At 40.1% G+C, this 27,206-nt stretch overlaps 4 protein-coding genes across 17 annotated transcripts in view; 1 reads left to right on the top strand and 3 right to left on the bottom strand.

Annotated features, from left to right (window-relative positions):
- The window catches only part of RAB27A (RAB27A, member RAS oncogene family), a 93,763-nt gene extending 91,633 nt beyond the window's left edge, over window positions 1-2,130 (bottom strand). The window contains exon 1 of the mRNA XM_050968677.1: window positions 2,048-2,130. The gene's annotated coding sequence lies outside the window, so the exon portion shown is untranslated. The remainder of the gene's footprint in view (window positions 1-2,047) is intronic.
- On the bottom strand, window positions 236-2,848 carry PIGBOS1 (PIGB opposite strand 1). 3 transcript variants are annotated; one of them, XM_050968691.1, is made up of 2 exons: window positions 2,777-2,848; window positions 236-611 (listed from the first exon to the last, which is right to left on the bottom strand). In XM_050968691.1, exon 2 carries the CDS (start codon window positions 525-527, stop codon window positions 366-368), a length of 162 nt encoding a protein of 53 aa, XP_050824648.1. In that variant the 5' UTR covers window positions 528-611; window positions 2,777-2,848; the 3' UTR covers window positions 236-365. The 3 variants fall into 3 exon arrangements, with proteins under 3 accessions (XP_050824648.1, XP_050824646.1, XP_050824647.1); XM_050968689.1 differs by lacking the exon at window positions 2,777-2,848 and adding an exon at window positions 2,048-2,136; XM_050968690.1 differs by lacking the exon at window positions 2,777-2,848 and adding an exon at window positions 1,346-1,481.
- On the top strand, window positions 2,184-16,917 carry PIGB (phosphatidylinositol glycan anchor biosynthesis class B). 3 transcript variants are annotated; one of them, XM_050968668.1, is made up of 12 exons: window positions 2,184-2,455; window positions 4,049-4,184; window positions 4,581-4,698; window positions 5,779-5,883; window positions 6,083-6,213; window positions 7,192-7,332; window positions 7,835-7,886; window positions 9,315-9,526; window positions 12,079-12,143; window positions 14,575-14,788; window positions 15,565-15,742; window positions 16,355-16,917. In XM_050968668.1, the coding sequence occupies exons 1-12, from the start codon at window positions 2,206-2,208 to the stop codon at window positions 16,472-16,474; spliced, it is 1,722 nt and encodes a 573-aa protein (XP_050824625.1). In that variant the 5' UTR covers window positions 2,184-2,205; the 3' UTR covers window positions 16,475-16,917. The 3 variants fall into 3 exon arrangements, with proteins under 3 accessions (XP_050824625.1, XP_050824626.1, XP_050824627.1); XM_050968669.1 differs by lacking the exon at window positions 4,049-4,184 and having other exon boundaries at window positions 2,373-2,455; window positions 4,659-4,698; XM_050968670.1 differs by lacking the exons at window positions 4,049-4,184; window positions 5,779-5,883 and having other exon boundaries at window positions 2,373-2,455; window positions 4,659-4,698.
- Window positions 16,906-27,206, bottom strand: part of CCPG1 (cell cycle progression 1) — a 56,734-nt gene continuing 46,433 nt past the window's right edge. For 4 of the 10 annotated variants that reach the window (XM_050968657.1, XM_050968663.1, XM_050968658.1 and 1 more), the window contains 4 exons: window positions 25,924-25,935; window positions 23,602-23,729; window positions 19,230-20,638; window positions 16,906-17,642 (listed from right to left, as the gene is read on the bottom strand). In XM_050968657.1, the coding sequence (XP_050824614.1) occupies window positions 17,459-17,642; window positions 19,230-20,638; window positions 23,602-23,729; window positions 25,924-25,935 (1,733 nt within the window). In that variant the 3' untranslated portion in view covers window positions 16,906-17,458. The remainder of the gene's footprint in view (window positions 17,643-19,229; window positions 20,639-23,601; window positions 23,730-25,923; window positions 25,936-27,206) is intronic. The other 6 variants (XM_050968660.1, XM_050968664.1, XM_050968661.1 and 3 more) reach the window with 4 other exon arrangements.

The following is a 27,206-nucleotide window of genomic DNA, read 5'->3' as shown; positions in this document are numbered from 1 at the left end:
ACCATGTTGTATGCGAACCCGTGTTATATCGGGTCGTATTATATCGGGGTGGAGGTGTACAACAAGTATGCTTTCTATTCCCAATGGGGTTAGGACTAAGAGCAGAGTGACAGATCTAACTCTAAATTTGCATAAGACTAGAAACCTATAATTTTAAAGAAAAATGTCAGTGGAATCAAATGCAATTTGGTCAATGTATGTGCAGCTGGCCATATTAGAAAACAACACATTTACATTAATTAAAAAGCATATTTATTCTTCATCAAGATAAACCAGTTTCATTTTGAAGAATAGACTATGTTATCATTTTGTTTTGATCTCAGAACAAGAGTTTACAGTGTCCAAGCAGCTCCATGTAATCTCTGCTATTCTTTCTTCTCTTCTAGTTCTGGTGCTTGCAGCTTTTCTTTTAATTTATTCTGTTTTCTGTGATATTGTTCAAATATTGGTTTATAGATGTAGAATCCTCCTGCAACTCCAAGGAGAGCCCCCAGAAAGATATGAGGTAATGGCACTTTACCATACATTTTAACAGCCAAAGCTGTAACTTGCCACACCTATCTTCAGAGATATTCTAAAGACATCTGAGTAGCCAAGCAAAATCTTCAGATCTACATATAAATGAAAGTGAATGTAAATTGTTACTCATTGTAATGTTTGTTGCAGTCTAAAAAGAATGAAGTATGGACAGGGACTATCAGTTATTTTGGGTAGGGGCTACTATACAAAACAAAAACAAAAAAATATTCTGCCATCACCCATGCACACGATTTCCACTTAAATCAATTTGAACTGTAAACAGATGGGTCTAAGACCAATATAAATATTTATATTTTGCACTTAAAATGAGACAGCATAAGAATTATGGCTCTGTTCCACTTTTCAGAGCAAGAACTCCAACCATGATTAACAGCTGATGTTCAGTTACTGATGGTAAGATAGAAGTGCTGCTTTCTTGTAAATACTGCTTCATGTAAAAAGCAGGTTTCTCTTGGTTTCATGGAGGAACTGGATCACACATTCTGTACTGTGTCATACAAAAAGATCAGGAGCATGGAGGTCTTTTTCCTCTCTCTCCAGTACAGGATTGAGGTTTTTACGGGTACTAGCTCCAATATCATCCAATAGATCACATTTGCCTGTCAGCTCTTCAGTACAGGGGATGTGTTTGTCCATTCTGTAAAGCACTACCATAGTTAAATGATAAACACATACAAATTATGGTAGAAAACTCTCTCAGCATTTCCCAAAACTTTTTAGAAGTTCAATTCCCCTTCAGAAAGTTGAAGCCAATTACTGTCTCCTTCAACAGCAGCGTTAGTGGGGCAGGATAAGGAGAACTTACACTGCTGTGTCCGTTCGCAGTTAGTGTCTCCCCCGAGGCAATGCCCCCACACGGGGGCACGCTGCCTTAGCTCACGGCAATCCGGCTTTCAATGGCGATACACTAAGTATTGGTCACTAGGTGTAACTGACAGTAGTGCTACCTGAAAACCCCGTTACCAGCGCCTCGGTGACAGGCGCTCATGGTTTAAGGCTCGGGGCCACGACCCACCAGCTCTTTCCAGACGCCAGCGGCGGGACTACCCAGGCAGGGCAGGCAGCAGAGAGCTGTGCACGGAAACCGCTGAGATCGCCGGGCACTGGAGAGCTGAAGCCCGAGAGGCGCCTCAAGACGAGAGCGCCCAGCTTCCCGAGGGGAGGCAGCGTGCGGGAGAGGCGCTTCCCGCGGCCCTTCGCCCTCCCACGAGACCGGGGAGGATTGAGCAGCGGAGGGAGAACGAGGAGGCGGCGCCCCATGGCCCGAGCTCAGCCCCACCCGCGGGCAGCCAAGGAAGGGCACGGAGGCGGGGGCAGCTGTTGGGGGAGCCGCACGCGCCGAGCAGCTCCCCCTGCCCCGTGCAGGCTTCAGCATAGCTGACGGGGGGCACAGACACCTCACCCCCGACCCCGTCATCAGTCAGGGGCCGGATAGAGAAACATCAGCCCCCACCTCCCTGCCCAGAGCCCGGCCCTGCAAACCCCTCCCACCGCGGAACCGCCTTACCTCCGAGGCCCCTTGGTCGAACCGATTAAACCAGAGGAATGAAACCTCCGTAGGCCAGACAGACTGCCGGAAGTACAGCGCCTGGCCCCCGCCCCTAGGGACAGAATCTCTCATCCCGCTGAATTTTATCCCAACGCCCGCCCCTAACTACTCCGCACATGCGCTCACCCAGCCCCCGAAAGCTCCGGCATGGCCGCAGCCTCGCCCCCGAGCATCACTCTGGCTCCGCCCAATGCGGACGTGAGAGGGGTCCGGTAGGCCTCGAGGCTCAGTCCGACATGCAGGCGGGGGCTGAGGGCGGGTTCTTCCTCCGCCGCCGGAGCCGCAGTGCCGACACCGTGCGGCTCCGCAAGAGAAAATCTGCGCTATACAGCGCTGCCCCGGGGGCCGGCGGGGAGCGGGGCCCAGGTGAGGGGCGCCCGGGAGAGGGGAAGCTCTGGGGGAAAGGCCTGATGCCGGACAGGCGGTGGAGGAGGCAGAGCTGTGTCCCGCTGAGCCCTCTGATGCCGGGCAGGCTGTGCCCGACCGGCTGCTTGGGCGAGCGTTGGTCTCGGCGCCCTCCCAGCCAAGAGTAGGCCTGCTGCCTGCATTCTCTTCTTGTTAGTTGGCCACGTGGGAGGAACCCAAGGGGCTTCTTAATTACGCCAGGTTGCGTGTGCAAGTATTTTCTGCAAGGGGCGGAGGGGGTGGCAGCAGCAGTCCTTTCTGAAACTCCGCCCGCAAACTCACCTCCTTGAGACTCCAACGTGAGATGTCATTTGCAACAGATTGTGCACTTCAAAACTTCGTATATATGTTCTGCTAGACTTCACCATTGGTTAGGATAGGATAGGATACACCCATGATTAATGAAGACGTAAGAAAAGCATGTTCCCAAAGTCAAGTAATATTAGAATCTAATCTTTTACGTTAAAAAACTTCTAGTTCACATTTGTAAAGAGAAACTGGAGAAGACTGTATAGCTGATGTGCTTGAGTTGAGTTTGTGGACAGCCTCCAGCAGAGGGGAGGAGCCAGCAGTTGCAGCTAGTGGCAGTAAGGGAAGGAGCAGCGACCTGGCAATCACCACCAGAGCAGATTAGGCCCCTAAAGGTGTCATTCTGCTGCCATCATTGCTCGGGAAGAAGGAGGCTACCATAACTGACCCTCTAGCAGGGGGACTCTGAAGAACATTGGTTCCCACCACTGGAACCTTGGGAAAGTAACACTTTTTTGGTTGCTCCCAGTGTCCTCCATCCATTCCTCACCTTTCTTACATGCTTTGATCAATTGTGAAATAGTTAATTCAAATGGACATCAGAGTCAGTAACCAGTGAAATGAACAGGACTACTCACCCCTCAGCCAGTTTTTCAGATTCTGCAAAATCAGACACTACTACAGCAGTTATATTCCGTTCATGTTTACAAACTTGAGAGCCAGTGACTTACTTTTAAATATATATATATATAGAGAGAGAGAGACAGAGAGAGTTGCTCTCTTCTCTGGGATCTCAGCTTTTACATATTAAAAAAAAAAAGGGGGAGGGGGAAGCCGGCTGTGGGGAAAAATAACTAACCTAAAGCCATTAACTACTTTCTTCCTACTAATAACTGTCCAAGGTACTTGGTTGAAAAGTTCTCACTAAATTCAGTTTTAATTTGGATCCTTCTTCAGTCACTGCAGTTGATTTGATGATACAGTAGTTTGCAATCATTTAAGACTTCAACATGGAATCAAACTGGAGGCTGTGAGGAATAATGCTGTTAAAGTGCAAATAGCAAAATGGGACATAAAATGATGGAACTTCTTGAGGAAAGAAGTTGTATGATGTGTATTTTTTCTTATAATGAAAGTTGTTAAAAAATGCTACCATATATCTAACTTCTAAGATCAGGCTACAATACAGTTCAAAGCTATCATTTTAAAGAGAATGCCTTTGTTCAATCATCAGTAGCCATAAGCAATTATTATTTCAGTGACTATAACAGGGACTTTCTCCAAACTACTGTTTTGCTTTCTCAGAGCTTTTTGGCGAAAACATTTATCTGGTCTTGTTTACCATAACTCTGCGAGTACTTAACTGCTTTTTAGTCCAGACAAGCTTTGTTCCAGATGAATACTGGCAGTCGCTTGAAGTTGCACATCATATGGTTTTCAAATATCCTTTGCTTTTTGAAGTTAAAATGAGTGGAATCTTTCTAGAACTGAACTAAGTGTGCTCACTTTTTCATTTTGTGTAATTGTGTCATTAATACTGTAATAACATCTCTTTATGATGACTTTATTGCCCCAATAATGCTCTCTCGGCTCCATGCTTTTATATCGCAGTAACTTTTCTGGAGCTATGTCACTACCACTGTCCCTTTTTTGGCAGGAGGGGTGTTAAGCTAGAGGTTTCCCTGGCAGTGAGAAATTAATATGACCATTGGCAGAAATCACTATTTGACAATGGCCACAGAGTAAGATTTTTGACATAGAATCAGGAAATCCTGAGAATAAGCAGAACACTAACAGGAAAACTTTTAAGTTCTTTAAATATCCTTAATATTACTAATTATGGCTACTTGACCTGGGAGTGGGCAGAAGGTTTAAGAGGTTATTCATACCCATTACTCTTTGCAACTATCTACAGAGTTTTACAGCTACTGGCAAAGGATGATGTTCAGCTGCTGGTAAGTATAAAGGAAATATTTTTTAAAAGCCCAGCTACTACTAAACAATTAATTTAATTTCAAAGCATTGTAGGTAGGAAATTTAACTGCCCTCCACATAAAATGAAAGACTCTGGTCTGGCCATTGGATCCATGTGAGTGAAACAGTTGCCAGTGCCTGAAGTCTCAATTAAGTTAATGTGGCTCTGCCTGGGCACAAGGGTCCACTTGCATGGCTGCAGTGGCAGGAGTGGGGCTGAAGACTGTAGGTGGTGATTCTTGCCCTCTATCAACCTCTTCAAATGTCAAAGAAGATAGTGTTGTACCACTAGTAAGGTTAACATTTTGTCATGGTTATTTTTAGTAAAAGTCACAGACAGGGGGCAGGCAATAAACAAAAATTCATGGAAGCCTGCAACCTGCCCATAACTTTTAGTACAAATAATGGAGTGAGGGGACTGAAGGGGAGGGGCTGATAGTTCCCTTCCCCACTGCAGCCAAAGTAGCCACAGAGGTTTATTAAAGTCATGGAATTCGTGACGTCCGTGATTAAACCATATCCTTAGCCATTAGACTCAGAACATGATTTACTCAGTAGCTCTTTAATTAGCAGATTACTTTGGCTGCAAGTATAGCACCAGGTACTTCAAATAACTAACAACTGAACAGAATCTGAGGGTAGGTTTTTTTCAAAAGCCCTCAGTATTGACATAACTCTGCTTCCATTGAAGATAATGAATAAAACTCCCATCGACTTCATTTAAAGATGAGTTACATCATTGTGGAACAATTTTGAAAGTGCTGCCTTGAGTTTCTGGAAACTTTCAATTGAATGTCAAATTCACTCGCTGTCTTTGATTGATTTTAATAGAAACTCTGGACTCATCTTTCTCTAGGACTACAGTATTTAAAATAAGAGCTTTCCATCAAAACATACAGAGGAGTGTCATATACTTTTAGTTTCCTCAGTGGATTGATGTTTCAAGAATCTCCTAGTTTTATATATTGCAATTAAACTTGGGAGTTAATAGGGGCTTCAGAAACAAGAGTCAGAAAAATAAGTAAACTTTCTCTTTTTTTTTTTTTTTTTGGTTAATGTAGATTTGGATCCCTAGACTTGTGCAAGCAGTTCTGTCAGCTCTAGCAGACGTAAAGCTTTACTCATTAGTGAGACATCTAGAAAATGCTGAAACAGCAAAGTGGGTGGTGAGTCTCAGCCTTGAAATACATGTCTTGTGTATGGGCCTTATAGTATTTCAGCATACAGTGTACTGCAGAACTTAAGAAATGGTTTAATGATATTATTAAATGTCTGAAAGGTTTATCACTACTTTCATTAAAGGCTATACAAATATGGTATTAACACTTCCCCCCCCCATACCCTGTTGTTAATAATTGTTTTTAGTACCTTTGCCAGTTGTGCTCTTGGTTTACATGGTATTGCTGTACCAGAACTCTAACAAACACCATGGAAACTGTTCTCACCATCTTTGCTCTTTTCTACTATCCAATGGAAGGCTCAAAGACGAGGAGTAGGTGAGAAAATTTACACTAACAACACTGGTAACCTTTGGTTGGGATAATCAAAATGGATTCAACTGTTAAAATAATGCTTTCTGTTCATATATAAACTTCCTGCCTTTTTGTTATCCTCCCTGATGTCTGACATCTGTCTGAACAAGTGCACAGCTTTTGAATTTAGAAAGATTAATTCAAGTTGTATAAAGATAATGTGGAAGATAACTATTCCTTTTGTTACTGAGGGTGAAACTCATCCAAAGGTTCAGTGCAGTGGCATGCAAACCAGTTAAGCCTCAAGGCAAGACTGCATAGATGGAACACCTGCAAGTTCTCTGTGTGCCAAGAGTTTTTTGTGCTGGTTCCAAATAAGCTGTTGGGGATGGGGCCATAGGAAACTAATCCTTAGTCGATCCAGCAACCCAAACCCCTCAGTTTGTGGAGAAACTGCAGCTGTTCTAGTTCCTGAGTGGAATGGTAACTGGTGGTGCTGCTGCACATCTGCAGGGGATGGTAGTGGGTGTGTAAAATGACTACTCTGCTGTTCCTCATTCAAACCAAATAATCACCTATGGGGGACATTAATTTCATCTTAAGGGCAGTGTAGAAACACTTAATTTGAGAATTTAGGAAGGACCTGAAAGATGGTTACTCAAGCCAAACAAGTATTCAGAGTCAGTGTATTAACTAATTTTGAACTGAGTAATTTTTTAAAAGCCTGTATATACTTTCTAGTTAGATACTTAGTCTTTCATAGTTTAATTTACTACACATTTTTTTCATAGAAGCAGGCCAGTAAGCCAGTGTTTCCACCCAAAGATTCAAGGTTAAAGGCAAAGCTGTGTACAGATGTCTGTATGCTGTACTTGCCTCAGTCAGTGTCCAGAAACATGACGACATGAAAAATGTGATACTCTGTCAATGAAAAAGCAATTAAGTCTGTACAATTTAGCAATTGTACTCTGACTGTTTTGTTAATATTTTCTTCATTTCTAGTTGCAAATATTTAACTTTGGTTGCACTTGCATTTATTATTCGTCCCACTGCTGTAATTCCATGGATACCTTTGGTGCTCAGGCATTTCTGGCAAGAACAGAAGAAGGTAGACCTTGTTCTATACACCTATATTCCAGTAGGGTAAGTGTTTTATTAATTCAGTGAATAATGACACTGTATACTAAATAGTACCTATTATATGTTACCATCTAAAACCATACTAACAGGATTCATTTAAGCATTCTGCTTAGCAATATTTACTTTTTTTTAAACTAGTAAGACTGTAGCCAGGGGCAGGACATCTCCTGAATGTTTCAACTTAAGGAGATGTGCAAAAGTGAAGAATAAAATACTGTGGCAGCAGTTTGGAGAAGGGGCTTCCTTCCAGCACAAACACAGTGTATCCCTCACAAGACACAGGTTTCATGGAAAGAGCTCATGAGGGGAAAATATGAGGACCTCCAAGCCAACCAGTGGTTGTTCCAGAAAGGCTAAGTGTTGGTGATTCACTCTGAGTAACTGTGACTGGTTTAGGGGACAGTGACACATACACAATAAATCATAGAGGCAAGCTGAAAAAATGTGTAATCTAAACTTTCAGAAGATGTCAGTAATACAAGGAACTTTTTCTTGATTTTTGCAGATTGGTCACTCTAGGGATTTCTTTAGTAATCGATCGTGTATTTTTTGGTGAGGTAAGTTGCCTTACAATGTCTTAAATTAAATTTGTAAGCATTTCTAACAATTTTGTACTTGAGCAGATGGTTCCACACTTTCCTAATTCAAGAACTATCGCTGTCTTAATGATTTGAGATCTGTACATTCTGCCTTTGGAATCAACTCTAATAACAATTTGGCTGTATCCTATAATCTTACGAGTATAATTCTAGCCATTAATATCTATGCTTCCGTTAAATCACTAGAATGCCATTTCAAATAGGACCAACAATGCAGTGGCTTCTCAATTCACTGATACTTCGTGTCAGTGTTCAGAGATATTTGCATGTTAATTTAATGTTGCACAGAGTAACTAAACTTTACACTGGTATTCTCTGCAGCATATCTTACGTTCTGGGAGAGTTGTAGTGTTATGCTTAGCTCAGCATTAATTTCTGTTAGGATGTCTCAGTTGTAGCGTTTTGGTATTTATTTGCTTCTATAAATATTTACAGATCCTATTTAGTACTGTCCTAGTAAACCTGCTTGTGAAACTTCTCATTTCTGACATCTGGTGTTACCATAAAGTATTCGGCAGTTTAATACTTACCTACAAAAGCTGCTTTCTGTAGACAGCATCAATTATGTAAAACAATGATCAGCAAAAATCATATCCTGCATGTTTTCAACATTCACGTGGGTAAAGATGCACAGCTCTCAGGGTAAGAAGTGTTAAATTATATTGATGACTGTTGCCAATATTACTGTAAGATGGACAATTTTGGCAAACTTGAAGTTGTCCATCTAACCCAACGTCATATAATATGTAGAAAAGTTTTTTCCAAGCAGGAGACATTACAGAGGTAACAGAGAAGTATTAGAGCAATATTCAAGTGTGCAGAGGAGAATTCTATAGGGCTTGAAGGGATGTACAAAATATTTAGGGTAGGATTTTCAGAAGTGCTCAGCATTGATCTAACTGCTTCCATTGAAGTAAATAGTAACTTAAATAGGAGCAGATTATACCAACATTGAGCAATTTTGAGAATCCTGCCCCTGGTTTTTAAAAAAAAGTTCTGTAGACAACCCGTGTCTCATTTAAAGGATTCAATAACTCTAAAAGATGAACCTGTACTTTTTGTGGAAGTCAGTTAATGACCACATAAGACCAGTTGTGTGTAGATTTTAAAAACATTTCACATTTGTCTTGTTCAGCATCAGAGGCCTGTTCTCCATGATAAAAAAGTAGAAAACTCTCAAACCATAAAGCTTGTAACTTGTATTAACTGCTGAAAGTAACTAAATTGCTTTCACAAGATAGTTTTTACTTTAAAAACTTGCTGTAATGCTTTTAGGTAAAAATGTAAATCATAGTATCCTTTAATGGCAGTGTTGCTTAACAGACCCGGACAGACTTAATCTAACATTTCATACTTAACATTCATTCATTTTTTTTAACCTTTCAGTGGATACTGGTTCAGCTGAAATTCTTGAAGTTTAATGTGCTACAGAATTTGGGGACATTTTATGGTTCTCATCCTTGGCATTGGTACTTGACCCAGGGATTGCCGGTTATTTTGGGCACCCATCTACCCTTCTTTATTCACGGCTGCATCCAGGCACCAAAGAGGTATCGGATCCTTCTAGTGGTAGTGGTTTGGACAGTGTTGGTATACAGGTAAGCTCCCTTAGATGTAATTAACTTTTGAACCAGTCACATTATTTTTAAATTCAAAGTCATAACTTATTTTCTCTAGAACAAAATTTTGAAATTAATGCAAAGAAAATTTCATTCAAATTGCAGTGTCCAATGAATTAAACAAATTATCCAGATATTTTACAATAAATTACTCAATGGTATGACATAGCTGCGTTTAACCCTACTACAGTGGCTTAATGGAATCATTCTAAACTATTGCTGGTGGCACAGTAAATGATTAGAGAGCAGATTGAGCATTGCACCAAAATTGAAAACTTTGTTGAATCACTAAAAGGTGTTTGCTTTCAGCAGCAGAATGAGTTTGAAAGTTTTGTTTATCTGAGGCCTATTAAAGAAAATCACATTCTTTTGTTTAATTTCACTCAAGGTTTCTGAAATCTTCTGTAAAGACTTGCATATGGAGCAAGTCAAATATTACTACAATATAAAAATCAGTCCTGTCTGTCATTTTGACAACAACTAGAGGTGAAGGTCGCAGGGGATAAGAAATGGCAGTGAGGATTAGTTTGTTCAGGCTCTTCACACACAGCTCACTGTAGAAACAGACAGTTCCATGTGAAGGTGAAACAGGTGACAGTGATTATTTAAATATCAAACAATGTTAAAGGCCTTCCCCTGTTTCAGAACATGGTATTAATAAAATATAGAAAAAATTTGTAACTGGGTCGCAGTTGTGACATCAGTCGTTAGTCCAACTCAAAAATGAGGGATGCAAAGATGGTTTTAAACTACCTTGTGCTGGCCCAATCCTCTACGGCTCCAGTCCTTTGGCACAAGTTAAAGTAGTCTGATGCCCCAATCATGCCCCCTGCACTACCTGCAGGAGGGGCTGGCATAGGAGCCACTGTGATAGTTATACATCACTTGATCCAGGTATAATGGGGTGGGCCTCCTGTGGCTGACTCCACAAGTTATAGGACTGTACTGTGTAATAAATAGTATGGTGCCCAGCTGTCCTAGCTTAGATGTATCTTGGCTCCATAGTTGTTGTGTGCCCAGCTAACTTTTGATTCACCACCAGCACTTTTCCTCACTTGGAATTTTGAGCAGCAGCTTATGACAAGGTAACAGTCTCTCCTTACAGGTTGCATCCCTGACCATATCTTGATAAATAGCTATTGATGAACCTACCCTCCTTGAACTTACCTAATTCTTTATAGTTTTGGCCTTCACAACATCCCTTGACAAAGAGTTCCACAGGTTGACACTGCGTTGTGACGCATGATAATTCCTTTTGTTTTAAACCTGCTGCATGTTAATTTCATTGGGTGACCCCTGGCTTTTGTGTTACGTGAGGGGGTAAATAACATTTTCCTTATTTACTTTCTCCATTTTTGTTGTCGTTCTCTGTACCTTTTCCAATTCTAATATATCTTTGAGATGGGGAGACCAGAACTGCATGCAGTACTCAAGGTGTGGGCATACCATGGATTTATAGAGTGGCATTATGATATTTTCTGTCTTATCTATCTCTTTCCTAATGGTTCCTAACATGATTAGCTTTTTTGACTGCTGCTGCATATTTAGCAGATGTTTTCGGAGTACTATCCACAATGACTCCATGATCTCTTTCTTCAGCAGTAACAACTAACTTAGACCCCATCACTTTGTTTGTATAGTTGGGATTGTTTTCCAATGTGCATGACTTTGCATTTATCAGCACTGAATTTTATCTACTGTTTTGTTGCCCAGTCACAAAATCAGTAAAGTACTAACTATGATCTAGATCAGTGTTTCCCAAACTTGGAACGCCGCTTGTGTAGGGAAAGCCCCTGGCGGGCCGATCACAGCTCCCACTGGCTGCGGTTCACTGCTCCAGGCAAATGGGAGCTGCTGGAAGCGGCGCAGGCCAAGGGACGTACTAGCCGCCGTTCCCGCAGCCCCCACTGGCCTAGAGCAGTGAACCGCGGCCAATGGGAGCTGCGATTGGCTGAACCTGCGGACGCGGCAGGTAAAGAAATTGGCCTGGCCCGCCAGGGGCTTTTCCTGCGCAAGCGGCATCCCAAGTTTGGGAAATACTTGAGCATGTTCATTGCCAGGGTGTAAAAACATCTACCTGTAGGCAGTATGTGATTAACATCACAATAGTCAAGCATGATATTTATTGTACTACTTTCTTCATGTAAGAAGGGTGACTGAATGCTCCTCCTTATCTGTCTGTTGGAGGCAACTGGCATATGTTAGTAAGATTCCTGGAAAATGGTAGTTTGTTTGCAGGTGCAGTATGCTCCTGTTCTCTAAAACACTATTATTTGAACCACCACATTAACTGAATCCCTTCCCGTGCCCCATACATTTCATGCTGGGGTGCAAGGAACGGATTCAGATAATGCAGTGGTTTGATAATAGAGCAGAAGCCTCCAGCCGGGACTGTGAAGAGGAGGCTTACTACTCAGTTTTTAAAAAATCTGTTAAAGTTGTCTTTTCTATCCCTACATGCTACTGAATTGTCAACAAACCTGTGATTTATATAACTTTATTTCAGTAGTACCATACCTGTTTTGTTACAGCACGTTGAGCCACAAAGAATTCAGGTTTATCTATCCCGTACTGCCACTTTGCATGGTGTTTTGTGGTAAGCACTTGGATTTTAAATGTTGTGTGGTGATTACCCTGCTGTAGAAACTTTTTTACATGAAATATAGGCTGTAGATTAGTTATGGTCAAGTTGCATGCTAACCATAGCTTGTTTAGAATTAGTCTTCTGTTCATGTACAGCTCCACCAAACAGATTGAATCAGAGGGGCAGGAGCAACTATTGTCTAGGTGCACCGCTAAATGTTACCTCTAAAGCAGGGGTGGGCAAACTACGGCCTGCCAGCCGTTTTAATCTGGGCCTCAGGATCACGCTGGGGAGCAGGGTCTGGGGCCACTCCACATGGCTCCCAGAAGCAGCAGCACGTTCCCCCTCCAGCTCCTACACATAGGGGCAGCCAGGGGGCTCCGCTCCACAAGTTGCCCCTGCCCCAAGCCCCGACCTCACAGCTCCCATTGGCCGGGAACTGCGGCCAATGGGAGCTGCAGGGGTGGCGCCTGTGGACAGGGCAGCTAGCAGCAGAGCTGCATGGAGGACATGCTGCTGCTTCCAGGAGCTGCTTGAGGTAAGTGCTGCCCTGAACCTGCACCCCTGATCTCCCTCCCACCCTCCAAACCCCTTGGTCCCAGCCCGGAGCACCTTCTTGCACCCCAAACTCCTCATCCTGAGCCCCACCCCTGACCCTATTCCTGATATCCCTCCTGGCCTTCGAACCCCTCAGTCCCAGCCCGGAGCACTGTCCTACACCCCAGAGCCCCTACCCCACCCCTCATCCCCGGCCCAGAGCCCCCTACTGCACCCTGAATTCCTCATTTCTGGCCCCACCCCGGAGCCCACACCCCAACCCCAATTTCGTGAGTGTTCATGGCCTGCCATACAATTTCTATACCCAGGTGTGGCCCCTGGGCCAAAAAGTTTGCCCACCCCTGATCTAAAGCCATAAGGATAACGAGGACCCTGGTGAAACAATATCACAAAAGCCATGAAAGCTGAGCAAAATTACAAAGAATAGATTTTTGGGACTCGTTAACACAAAGTTGCACCAGTTGAATTTTAAACAGCTTTATTTAAACCAGGGCAACCTTGTGTGGACACTCTTATTTCAGTTTAAGTGAGGCTTATTTTGGTTTCGTTTGCATTCATTAGAAATAGCTGTAACTAAAATAATCATGATTTAAGCTTAAATAAGAGTGTCTACACAGGAGTTACCCTAGTTTAACAAAGTCAATTTAAAAACTGATAGAAGTTGAACTAGTTCATCTTAAGTTTGTAGACAAGGTCCTAGTCAGGTGTTTTATACCATCTTGCTTTTTGTTAACAGCCCACTTAACTGCAGAAAGGTAGCTTCTGATAAAAAGTCAACACCTGTCACTGTAATTTTGAAGCTCCCTGCTGCTTTTTTCCCTTCATCCCAGAGCTGCTGAAGCATTACTTAGCACCTAACCCCACTTCCCTTGCTACAGCAGCAATTCATTTGGAGTACAGTGACTTGCTTCAGGCCTTTAAGTGTTGGAGAGACCAGAGAGCCATATTACTGACAGTGGGAAGTATGTTGTGCACTGCCCTTCCTGTGACACTTGAACCAGATACTTCAGTAACAGTCTTCACTTATTTGTTCAAACTGATTCACTGTCCTCTTCTTAAATGATTTCCCACCCTATGGAATTAAATACAAGCCTAGAAAAATTAAGCACTGGCTTGGGAGAACCTGCCCTAATTGCAGCTCTGAATTACAAAATAGGTTCAAGGGCTTAACCTCTCATTAACTTCAGAGCAGGGGTCCCCAACGCAGTGCCCGCGGGCGCCATGACACCCGCGGGGGCATCTTAATGCGCCCACGTCCTGGCCCCTGGGAGAGCACCCTCCAAAATGCCACAGCGGCATTTTGGCAGGGACGCCACTCGATGATGACGCTTGTCGCCGACAAGTGATGTCATCAGGAGGCGTCACTCCCGAATTTTGGCAGCAGCGCCTCTCGATGACGCCGCTTGCCGTCAATAAGTGATGTCATCGAGAGGCGTCGCCCTCGAATTTCGGCAGCAACGCCTCTCGATGACACTGCTTGCTGTTGACAAGTGACGTCTGCAAGAGGCGTCGCTCCCGAATTTCGGTGGGGACGCCTCTCGATGACGTCGCTTGTCGACGGTAAGCGACATCATCAAGAGGCGTCGCTGCCGAAATTCGGAGGCATTTCGGCGAGTGCTCCGCCGCCACAGTGGTCCTTCAGCTGGCGGGGTTGGGGACCACTGCTTTAGAGTGTGGAATCCATATGAAACATGCCCCTTCTTTCCATTCTAAACAAAAAACTGGAGTGGGCAGTGACTTTGACTATTTCAAAACAAGGAACTGTTTTGCTTCTAATTTAACCATGACTAATCAATTTTCAGTAAGTTGCATTATGTCAAAAGAGAGCTGTAGAAATAGTTAACGCTTGCTAATCTGCTTAACTATTTTATATTTCTCACTTTAGGATATTCTCTTAAACAATTGAAAACATGGAAGAAATCAGCAATAACCTTCCTGCTTTTATCAAATTTACTCCCAGCCCTGTACACGGGTTTGATTCACCAGCGTGGCTCTCTTGATGTCATGATTCATATGCAGCAGCTCTGTAACAATTCTTCTAACCAATCATGGGCTTCTGTCTTTGTAATGATGCCATGCCACTCTACTCCTTTTTACAGGTAATAAAGTAGCTAATACAATTTGTATGCTTGAGAAGCTTTAGTATTACAATTTCCCCCCCTCAAATATATTGAATTATTTGCGGGATAATGTGCATCTATTACCAAACTGTTCAGTCTGTCTTAACTCTGTATGAAATAATAAATAGTAAAAGTGAATCTTTCCTATTGTTTACTCCACCCAGCATCTGCATTTTTTCCTGTTTTACCAAAACAGCTTAGTGTTAGACAGATGTTTGCCCTAGCAGTTTGCATTGCTTCACTCCTTCTCTAATATTTAACTACTGCAGGGAGTCAAGATTTAATGCTTATTTCCTTGACTTCTGCTACCAGGTTAACAGATAGAACTATTATGTATGACATGACTAAAGTAACTCTTCCAGAACTATGTAACACCTCCTGATATATAAAAAAATTAAAGGATTAACACAACATAATGTTATTTTCAAAGTGTGCTCCAGTAAAGGACTGAGGTCACTCAGGATGGTCTTTTCGCTATTAAAATCTAAAATAAATCAGATTGTGGATTATTGCTTTCTATGAACCTCTCCAGTTGAAACTACACTCACTACTGACACCTCATTTTACTTTCTGTATGCTTATTTGAAATAGAGATGAGAAAAAACTTATGTATCTAGCACAGAAGGGAAAGATGCACCTACTGATAATGGGAAAATAAGAAGTTTTACAGTCTACAATATAGCATCCTTAATTGAAACTAAGATCTAAAGTGATCACTTAACACTGGATCTCAAGCATTTTTTTCCCCCTCCTAGCCACGTTCACTGTCCTCTACCAATGAGATTCCTTCGATGTCCTCCAGACCTAACTGGAAAAGAGAGTTATCTTGACGAAGCAGATATATTTTACTCTAATCCACTCAAGTGGCTTAATGAGGAGTTTTGCAATGGTACATTACCTACTCACTTGGTCTTCTTCAGTGTGCTAGAACAGGTACATTAATTGCAAGTTAACTTTATCTAGATCAGGCTAAGAACACAAATTTTCACAAGAAATAGAAGGGAGAGCTAAAATTGCAGCTTTGAAAATGTTCTTTAGCCTTTAAAAATGTATAACTTGAACATTTGCCCAAAATACAGTATAGCTACTATTGTGTCACTGTAGTGAAGGGAAAGATCCCAGAAAGGGCATGCATGGGTACCCAGCAAATCCTTCATGCCATAAAGTACTGCTGTGAGGCAGCTATCTTCAAAACAGCACCAAGGCAAGTTTGAGGTGCACAGACACAACCTACATGGTTTGCAGTGAGTGACTTTATGGGCATGAAGTAAGCAAAGCAGCCTGCAATCAGCAGAATTTCTTCCCCTTCAACCCTTCTGTAAAATCCATTTACTCAAGGTAGGGGGCAGGGGGAGGTGACCAAGATTTCACTCTAACCAAGGGTCATGATATGGTATGGTTGGTATTTCTCCTTCCCACAAGACAGAACCTAACTTCCATGGGTAGCTGAGTGGTTGGTTTAATAGAAGTTTAGGAACACAGTTCTGTACCCCACCAGTATAAAAATGTCGGACTGTTTGGAAACAAAAGTGTATTTATTTACAGGAAATATCATCGTTTCTTGTCTTAAACGGTTACGAGAGAACAGCTACTGTCTTTCACACCCATATGCCTCAAGGACGAATTGGAAGCCACATATATGTCTACACAAGAAGGGTGAAATGAAGCATGCTTCAAGATCAGTTTCTGAACTGGGACCAACGGAATTCAGTATTGTACAGTGGTGTCTTGGCTAAACAGCCTTCTAGTACAGAACAGAGGGCAGTGATACTTGAAAATAAGTAAGCAAAATTGACAGGTCTGGCTCAAATTTACAGCCAGATAAGGATTATACTGGACGTAACATGTTGAGTGATGCTTCTTCACTGGTGGAAAAGTGGAACTTCAGTGGCAATATTCTCATCTCATCTCTTGGTGTTAAGAGGGGAGGGAAAAAAACAAGGTTCATCTGTCTTAGGACATTTATAAATAATTAACAGAACACCAACAGCTACTGTGTGACATTTGTGATTTAGAGGAGGAGAGTAAAATAAGACTTCATAACCTCTATGGGACTGTACACCTATGCTAAAATTTGTTTGTTTATGAATAAAGACTTTTACCCACAAGGTCTCTTTATTTTTCTTCCACAATATCCAGATGTGCAAGAAATTTCAAGTGCATATGTCAGCAAGCTGATTAGAATGCAGCACAGCAAATTCTTCATAAGTCAACAGGCTCTTGAACCCCCAAAAAAGACAAGAAGCAAGTATAAGACTACAAAACATTGCCATAATTTAGATCTACTTTCTGAAGGATGAGATGAAGTTAGTACACCAAACCATGTTAATTAGTGTACATTATGGATGATTCAATTTTGAACTATACTAATGGAATGCAATTAAGCCTATTTTTCACACAAGTCACAACACACCTAGTTTCCATAACAGTACAACTACAACCAAAATCATTTCCAAAGAACAGTAAAGCAACACTAGAGAAAATGCGAGTTAGGAAGTTTGATTGATGCTTTTGAACAACAGGGTAAAAATCAATCTGTATGAAGAAACACTTGCACCTTGCAGTTTTGTTGAAAAGCAATTAGTTCCATTGAGGAACCACTAGAAATTATCTACTTGTATCTTCCTGATTTTACCATACACAAATTACTTAATATTTTGGATCAAAAGGTAATTGCCCCAATTCTATTTCAAGGTTTGCCATGTGTCTTCCATTAGTGCGACTGTGTTTATGCCATTTACCTTCTCTCTTATTACGTTGGTGTTGCTTCTGAGTTTGTTTTTCAGGTCTGGAACTTTCAGATTGCATGAAAGCAGGCCTTTTAGCAGATCGACTGAAAGGAGTAAACAAAACTTGATTAGAGCTGTTGAAAATATCTTAATAAAATCAACTACATACATGATTATTATTATTTCACTACCAGTTCTCAAAGAAGAGTTACAGTTGATGTATTTTATTTAATTTTTTTTTAAGTATGTACGTAGTACTCTCAAAATAGACTACCCAAAGCCATAGGTAGGGTCAGAGTAAATAAGCTCCAGTGCAAATTTCCATACCACACCACTCTGCTTGACTTGCAGGGAACACAATGCTTGTTAGGACTGAACAAAACTCTTACATGAAGATAGTTGGAACATACGCAAACCAAGTTTCAAATAGAAACATCTGCACCATAATATGTCTGTGTGTGCACGTGTACACACATAATACAAGGACTTAGGTGGAGGACTGGAGTGTGCTGTTAATAAACCGTTGTAGCTCATCTTTTGTGTTTTTTGATATTACAAGAACTCCAAGGAATTTTATCCTTGTATTACAGTTTCACATCCCACACTTCTGAAGCAAAAGGGTATACAATCTTACTTTGCCTAATATTCTCACCAGTAGTGATAAATAACAAAGAATCACTAAATACATTTAAAAATTAAATGCCTGTACCAGTAAACAGATGTTTTAGTCTCATTCAGACCACAGAAAAACAAATAAAAGAGTAAATCATGAGAAATCAAAATATTAGAAAGCTGTTTTAATATTGAAATGTGACAGGCAAATTAAAATCTAGATAAATAAATACAGCAAGTTAGATGTGATGTGCATTTGCCAAAACCAGGAATTAGAAACTACTCCTTGATCATTATTACCAATAAAGAAACAGTTGAAAGCTGTTCTCTGAAAGCTAAACTGCAATAAGAAAAAAAATATTGCAAACTATTTCAAAAATAACAAAAAGATGAGTGAGAAAGGGAGTAGCACAGCAGTCCAGAAGACAAACACTATATTTAAATGTTCAATATAAAACTGCTCTTGGTCTAAAAAGGTTAAATATGCTTTATAGAGTGCAAGGGAAAAAGGGTTCTGTTACTGCCTTACTGTTTACTGGAAGAAGAGAGAGAATGCAACTTTTTTTTAAACATATTAGCATAACTTTGCCTCCCTCATCAGATCAAAATGGACTTATTTCCCCCCTTAAGAGGCTAAGAACAGTTAAAACAGAATTTAATATACAAGTGGAATAACTCAGTAAAATTATTAAAAATCCAAGCAAAATGCATCATCAATAAGAAGGGACTTAAGCAGGGAAAGAAAGTGATTACAACACCTCTGAAAAAAATGACCACAACTGTAAGCAGGCCAGTAAGCAGGCATGCTGTTGCATTCGACAATTGCTCCAAGCAGCAATGCTTAATCTTAATCAACAACTATTTTCTAAAGGAATCCTCCACACATAAAAGCTGTAAAAGGTATAGCGGAATCTGTGCTAATGTCACTTGCCACAACAGCCAATAAAGTCTGTCCCCATGAGACATGCCACCACATTCATTTTAGGGTTAAAAGGTCACCTGTTGTAACAATGACACTAATTCCTTTCGTGTCCTTAAAAACTATATTTTAATTCAGGAAATATTACATAAAAACCAACCTGGGTCCATACTGAGGTGTATTATCATAATGAAAGTAGTATCTGTAGATGTATTTATCCAAATCCTCAAACATCCTTTCATGGTCACTTTGGTACTCCTTCATGTCCTCAAGATAATCCTTAACATCACTAACAAAGTCCGTGAACAGCATCTGGTCATGTATAAAGATCCCATTATGGAAAAACTTATTGATGAAATTCTCTAGTTCTCTCCAGTGATGGAAACTGTCTACTTCTTGCTGCAAATATTTTTGCATTAACTGATTAAATTCTTCAGCCCTAATAGGGTCCAGTACTTTGTTAAACAGGCTAATAAATTCCTGATGCGCGCATTCAAAAATACCAGAACAGCCCTTTAGGACAGAGTGGCGTTTCCTGTTACATTCTGGGTTATTGATGCATTTCTGTGAATTAGTATCTTTTTCAAATGTAAAGTGAGTCGATCTTTCTTTTCTTCCTTCTCTGAATTCTTTTTTCATACTAGGCCCTCTATGGTGTGTATGCTTAGAAGGATTCTCATGAGTATTATACTCCCGATAAACTGTTTTACCTTTTTTGTTTGCCTCATATCTTTTAGCACCAGACTTCTTTTCATCAAAGATGTTTTTAGTTGTGTCTTTGAAGTGTCTAAATGTGGACTTCACAGAATCAGAGAATTTTTTCAGGTTTTCTTTCACTGCTTGTTTAGCCTGTTTAATCTTTTCTTTATGGTGTCTTACAAACTCCTTTGTGGAATTCTTCATGGCATCAAAAGTTTCTTTAACTGAGCCAAAAAATGATTCTTTGGACTTCTTTTTGGTCTTACTTGTTCCTTTACCATCTTTCTCTTGTCCTTTTTCATTAGTTTCCTGTTTTTCGGTTTGGTCCTTCACTTCAACATACAGTTTTTCCCACAAATCAGAACGTTGTTGTTCAAAGTTTAACTTCTTTTCCAGCTCTATTAGTCTTCCCCGCAAAGTTTCTATTTCTTCGTTCTTTCTCAATGTATTGTCAGTGTCTGTGTTGTCGGATGTCTGATGAGAACTTAACTGCTCCAGTTCTTCTCTTAGAGCTTCAGTTATATGACGTTCTTTGTCTAGTTCTCTCCTCAACATTTGTGCTTCTGCAAAAAGAGTCTCCTTTTGCTTAAGAAAGTTGTGTATTTTTTGCTTTTCCTCTTCCAAATGTACCTTAAGTTTTTTATTTTCCATGACAACTGACTCTGTACTAGTACCTTTATCTTCTACGTTTCTAATTTGTTCTCTCAGTTTCCTTAACTCTTCCTGCAGCAAGTCCAAAGCTTTTTCTTCCCTCTCCAGAGATTCCCTTAAGTGCTGGTTTTCTGCCGTAAGACTTTTTTTCTGAGATTCAAATGATTTCTTTTCTACCTCAGTGGAGATCAGACATGTTGCAAGGTCTTGTTTTAGTGACTAAAACAAATAAAAAGGAACAAGCAAATTTATTAATCTTAGAATTCATACAATTTAAGTTTGAAAAAGGTAAAAGATTAAAAATTCATAGCATCATCCAACTAGTCACAAAGCATGAGTGTGATTCTAGAACATACAGTACACTGAATAACAGTCCTAAACCACTTGCTATACTGGAATGACTATTGGTCAATCAAGTCTGGTACCCTGATTCTAGGAATGATCTATGCTTAAGGCTAAGATTTTGTCACTGTTATTTTTAGTAAAAGTCACGGACAGGCCATGGGCAATAAACTAAAATTCACAGTACCCGTGACCTGGCCCTGATTTTTCACTAAAAATAACTGACAAAATGGGGAGGGAGAGGGATCTTGCCCCCACTGATGCTGCAGCTCTAGGGTCTCTGCTGCCACCCACGGCTGCTGGGAACTGCAGGGTCCTCGGCTGACAGCTCCAGCCCCGTTCCCCCAGGGCTGAAGCAGAAAATGTCACAGAGGTCTCTGGAACTTCCATGTCGTCCGTGACATAATCTTAGCCTTAAGTGCTTGATGCTTCAGAGGAAGGTGAAAACATCCACAATCTGTTTCAGGAAACCCAGACACCTATATATAACTCCATCTGGTATTGTGGTGCAAATTCTTCCTAACAAATGCAAGAATAAGCTCATATACTAAAGCATAATATTTTATTGGCTTTATCTTTGGATGCGTAGTTAAGTTAAACATTATTTAAAAGATGTTTCATTTTGGCAATACTACTGGGGCCTCATTTTCAGAAAGTACAGAGTTCTAGACATTAAAAATGGAGGTTAGTCGTCTTATAGTACCTGGAGTGCTTTAAGATGTGTGATCCCCATGGGTATTCATTGTGGATGCATTCAGTAGAAACTCAGAGTTATGAACACCTCAGAAATGGCGGTTGTTCGTAACTTTGAACAAAATGTTATGGTGGCTCTTTCAAAAGTTTACAACTGAACATTGACTTAATACAGCTTTGAAACTTTACTATGCAGAAGAAAAATGCTGCCTTCCCCTTCATTTTTCAGTAGTCTATTATTGTACTGTATTGTATTTGCTTTCTATTTTTTGTATCTACTGCTGCCTGATTCTGTATTTCCAGTTCCAAATGAGGTATGTGGTTGACTGACCAGTTCGTAACTCTGAGGTTGTACTGTAGGTTCTCCATTTGCCTGAGACCAGAAGATTTTTCAGTAGCGGTGTTTGGCTGCGCCACGCCCTATGCCACTGAGAACATAAGGGGCAGCTTGGGTGACTCCCAAGCAGTACTCACTGTGGAGGGGAAGCTGCAAGGAAGAATGCTACACCACAGATTCTAGGATTGGTGAACCAAAGGAGGTGTAATGCCTAGTAAAGATGTGAATGCAGTCCCAAGTAGCCACTCAAAGGATTTCTGAGAGGGGAACTCCCTGCGAGGAAGCCACTGAGGCTGCTTGTGCTCTGGCTGAGTGGATCCTGACACTAAGGAGGAGGGCTTCCACAAGCTCACAGCATATGAGACTAAACCCCAAAATCCATTTCAAGAGTCTTTGCAAGGAAATTGCCTCTCCTTTCATTCTTTCAGAGATGGATATAAATAGCCTCAGGGACTTTCTAAAAGGCATTGTCCTTTGTAAACAGAAAGTTAACGCTCTCCAGCCATCCAAAGAGTGTATCCTCTGATGCTTCCGAGGGGGCTCACAGGGCCTTTGATGACAGAAGGACTGAGAGGCAGGGCAGCGTTTGCAAAGGAGCAGCTTGGAATTTTTCCTCTGGGTTGCTGGGGTATATATCACAAAGGAGCAGAGAGTTGGAAATCCAGGCCTCCACTCTTTAGCAGTTCTGATGAAATACTGTCACGTCTCAGGCACATGGAGTACATATGCACCCATAGTGAATACCCATAAGGACCATCACTCAAAGAATAATCAATATCTTGAAGTCAACTTCAACCAATAGGCAGACATTACAGATCATAGAGGTTAATATCCTCGCAAGAAGAACGACAACTTACAAGCAGATTGCTGAATTCTGCATCAGCTTCCATGTCTGGATGGATTTAAAATTTAATCCCATGCAAAACACACTACAGTACTCTGTCAGGGTGACCAAGGGATAAATAACTTCAAAGTCTACATCCAAAAAATTGTTCACAATTTTATGGCTGTGTGATAATGAAAAAGAGTCAGCCTAGTTGTTGCTGCTATCTGCGCTTCTAATAGATGTGAGGAGTCTAGCCACATCCCCAGGATGTAAATGCAATTGGCAAATGGCTCAAAGGGGCCAATATTATTCCGACCACGTCTTCTGGTTACTTTCCTCATCCACCTGGTCAAGAGATGCTAGAGTAGGGAATAAGGAAATCAAACCCTGCTCTCACCTTATCCAAAACAGGGTGAGGAATTAAAAATGGCACTGTATGATGCCATGTTTATTGTGTCTCACTGATTCCATTACAGGTTTGCTCAGTTTACAAATAAAATGTAGAGCTGTTAACTTTACAAAAAAACGTAGCCCAACTGGGCTCTTAGAGCCCACCTTATTTCTGTTCCATGCATCATTACGTGTAATCAATATACTGCTAACTGAATTCTTCCCTCTGTGACTCCTGTTACTTCAAAAAGCTATCTTACTCTTAAAATTTGATCAAATTACAAAGTTTTTGGTAATAGGTTAAAAAAAACCTTTTTTCAGTTTATAATAATGTTATGTATGAATTTAAGAGAATTTCTGAAGAAAAATATTTATTATATATGCGTACTGTTGAGACGTAAATTAAAAGTCAAATAAAAGTCCAATAAAAAATATAGCTGAGTTATCTGTAGAAAAGAGTGGATTCCATTGTTCTTAGGGATAAAGCATTCTCCCAACATATAGAAATAACAGATTCAACACTAATGTAAGGTACACGCCCCTAATGGGGAGGTAATATTCCCCAATGAATTGTAATGAAAAGATCACACCTACCCCCACCTTATAGTCTGCTTTAACTCCTTGCTCTCGTTGGCACTGGAAAAGGTCATCTTTCATACCATTTAGTTCATCTTCATGTGTCTTTTCTACCAATTGTTGACGTTTTTGGATTTGAATTGTACCTACAAAGACAAAACTGTTAGGCCATTTCCATCTCTAACTACTGAGAGTCAAACTATCAGATGATATCTTTAGTTTCCTGGCAAATGAAGGAACATTCTGATACTGTATTTCACTGTATAGTACACTTGTTCTGTTCTGTCTAGTTTTATAATTGTATAGTCTTATAATTGTTATATACTTATTCTGTTGTTTGCAGCAACAATTTCAAACACATCAGTACAAGTAACTTTGCTCTACTTACGTGTTTGGATAAAAGCAAACATTTTTAATGCTAAACAGATGGAATGATGTTAACTAGAAAATATCTATATTTAAATATAATCACCCAGAAGCTATGCAAAAAATGTTACATGTACATTTTAGTAAAATGAAAAACTGACACAATAAAAGAAATTAAACAAATCCACTTTACATGTTTTGAAATTATAGCTTCACATTGTCAAGCAATAATATATTAATAATTACCTGGATATTTGCATGCTATATTAACATTCATGCAAAACAACCCCCACAAAAAAGTAAACCAAACACCCCCTACACACAATTCTTAAACAGGTTATAAAGCAAACTGAATAGCTTTACATAAGACCCAATCTTGCAATCCTTACTTGCAAAAGCAAAGGCGACAGAATTGAGCACATGCTCATTAAATATCCATCCTCCCATCATTCAAGTGTCTGACAGATGTTACTTTTTCCCCATGTTTTTCCAATATATGTCTTCACTCTTACTAGCTACAAATTCACTATTAAGTAATATAATATTTTCTTCAGTAATTATCATTCTCCTGCACTCCCTTTTACCTGAAAGTTGCAATGCACATACAAAATATAGAATTTGTGCATGTTGGCTTTGATGCTAGCTTAGTTATTAAATAAAAAGTCCAAAGGAGAATATTAGGGTTTTTTTTTTAATCTCTAATTTTAATTTCTTCTGCATTGGATCCACTGTTTTGGACCGAAGTAACTAAGTATGTGATATTTCTGTCCAATCCAGTGGAATGCATGTAGAGTTCCTTTTTTGAAACAAAGCTCCTCCTTTCATGTTTTATTATTATTACAATTTAAAGAACTATTGAGGTAATTGTTGTGACATTTTAGCCTCATTTAACATTCTCCCATGTCCTGACTTAAAGATAAGAGAATCCTATCTTAAACCAAGCATATACAGAATACTCCTCCTCTCCCAGTATGAATTTATTAGTGTTGTTCAGAACAATTGCTTCATTCTAGGAGAAACTACAATTGCAAGAAAACTAGTTTTGCCACTCTCTTGTGTTAGCTCCACTTCTCTAGAAATTATAATTCAGGCGGAGTAGATAGTAGTGGCCACAAAGAACAAGTAATAAAACAGTGAACAAGCACAAAATCAGTCAACTTCAAACAGAGAATTGACTATGTGTCTAGAAACAAAAGTGAGCCTCTCAAACTACAATTAACCTGACGTTAAAAGGATGTTGTGAAGTGCTGCTCTCCAGTCCAAATGCTTAAGTCCTGGAAAATATCAAGAGAACATCACTTCCCAGAGAAAAGGAATCCCTTGTAAAAACCTTTTCAGAGTGAGCAAAACAGTAAACATTTCCCACTCTGTGGAGGCGGAAACACTGCCGAAGGAGTGGTTGAGTTAAACTATGTGAGCATGAGAAGCCTTCACTTTCAAACAATAGCCTCAATTCTGCTGGATTAGAGAAAAATATGTCATCAATGACAACTTCTATCTAAAGCGATGCATTCAATGAGGGAAAAAAATATTTGAAAATATGGTCTTTACTATACAAATAAAAATAATAATAATAGTCAGTGCTTTTTATCCATACATCTCAAAGTGCTTTATAAAGGTAAGTAAATATCTTAATCCCCATTTTATGGCTGGAGAAACCGAAGAAGAGCGGTATGAATTGACTTGACCAAGCTTTGAGATCAGAAGGCTGGCTCAGACTGGAAAGGAACTCAGGCTTCCACTGGACCACACTGCCTCAACCATACCAATAGACACTATACATTTGTTTTCCTGTTAAATAGCTGAAAAGGCCTGCAAGCTCTACGCAGAAGTATTTTATACGACTGAGTTACTAGTCATATAATCCTGAACATAGTAGTAATTGTGAAGCCTTGATTACACAACCATATATATTTTTTAAATCAATCTGATTGCAAGCACAGCATCCTCCACATGGCACTCACTATTTCTTACCTTCACGTTTACCTGAGAACAAAAAAAAAAATATGTTCAAGGGTAAATTAATTTTGAAAGGTTTATACTAAATGTAAAAATTTAAGTAGCTCTAATCAAAATCAAATCCAATAAAAAAAGATAACATATATTCCCATTTTGAAACCAAATTATTTTAGTGTGTCATCATATTTTCATAACAGACTGTAAATATCATACAATGAATATAAAAGTCTTCATTACTCCATTATTTAATATTTATATTAATAGCACCCAAAAGCCATGACCAGGATTGGGTCTCCATTGTGCTAGGCAGATATGAAAAGCTGTTGAGCTCTGCACTTAGCTATTTTGTTAACACAGGTAGTTACCATCTATTCTGTTGTTCCTCTACTGCTCAGGTTTGAAATCGGACAGAAAAGAATCAACCTTAGCCACTGTACTAAGAAGCCAGAGAGAAGCTGCCGCTGCACTGGATTCCATCAATACACTGAGAAATTGCTTTGAGAGTTTGGTACATTTTCAAGTGCTACTTAATATTTGTCTTCCAAACAAAAGGTAAAAGGGGAGAGAGATTCTGAATTGTTCAATGAAAGTATACAGTGTCTAGTTCTCTCATTCAGCAACTGAGGAATCACTGGATGAAGGCCAGAAATGTCTTCCAGTATCTTGCCAGCAACAATAAGGGTTGCCACAAGACTAACAATAGGGAAGTAAAGGATTAAAAAGGTGAATAAATCCAAAGTATTACTACTAATAAGCAGGGATCCTAGTTTTCCATGATAAAAACAAATTCTCTGATACAAAAAAACATAAAAATCCACTTTTTTCCATGATTAAAATTAAATGCTGAACTTTAATTTCCCTAGCCACAATATCTATAGGTATCAGTTGAACAAAGTTTTATTGATATATTTACAATTTTTAAGATGACAGTTGGAGCCCCGCCATCTCCTGGGGCTGACAGACAGGGCCCTGTTCGTTCTTTTAATTATCCAAATTTCTGATTATCTGATCTGGCCCCGGTCCCAATTAGATCAGATAATTGGGGTTCCACATTATGTGATTTTATTTTTTCACAAAATGTAAAAACTACAGATTCTCTGTAAAAATGCAAATTCTGCGTTTTTCAGTGTCAAACGGATTTCTAGGATCGCTGCTAATAATTTTAGGGTGACCAGACAGCATGTGTGAAAAATCAGGACAGGGGGTGGGGGGTAATAGAAGCCTATATAAGAAAAAGACCCAAAAATCGTGACTGTCCCTATAAAATTGGGACATCTGGTCACCCTAAATTAGTCAAG

This window comes from Gopherus flavomarginatus, chromosome 9 (assembly GCF_025201925.1).
Source record: "Gopherus flavomarginatus isolate rGopFla2 chromosome 9, rGopFla2.mat.asm, whole genome shotgun sequence".
In the NCBI taxonomy this organism is placed as follows: Eukaryota; Metazoa; Chordata; order Testudines; family Testudinidae; genus Gopherus; species Gopherus flavomarginatus.
The sequence above is the reverse complement of the archived record's forward strand: the minus strand, read 5'-3'. Positions and strand labels throughout refer to the sequence as shown.

Excerpts from the sequence above, each read along its gene's own strand:
- PIGBOS1 (XM_050968691.1), bottom strand. The coding sequence starts at position 527 with ATGTATGGTAAAGTGCCATTACCTCATATCTTTCTGGGGGCTCTCCTT.
- PIGB (XM_050968668.1), top strand. The coding sequence starts at position 2,206 with ATGCGCTCACCCAGCCCCCGAAAGCTCCGGCATGGCCGCAGCCTCGCC. Across the intron at positions 4,185-4,580 it reads GCACATCATATGGTTTTCAA|TTATGGCTACTTGACCTGGG; the intron begins ATATCCTTTGCT and ends TAATATTACTAA. Across the intron at positions 9,527-12,078 it reads TGGACAGTGTTGGTATACAG|CACGTTGAGCCACAAAGAAT; the intron begins GTAAGCTCCCTT and ends GTTTTGTTACAG.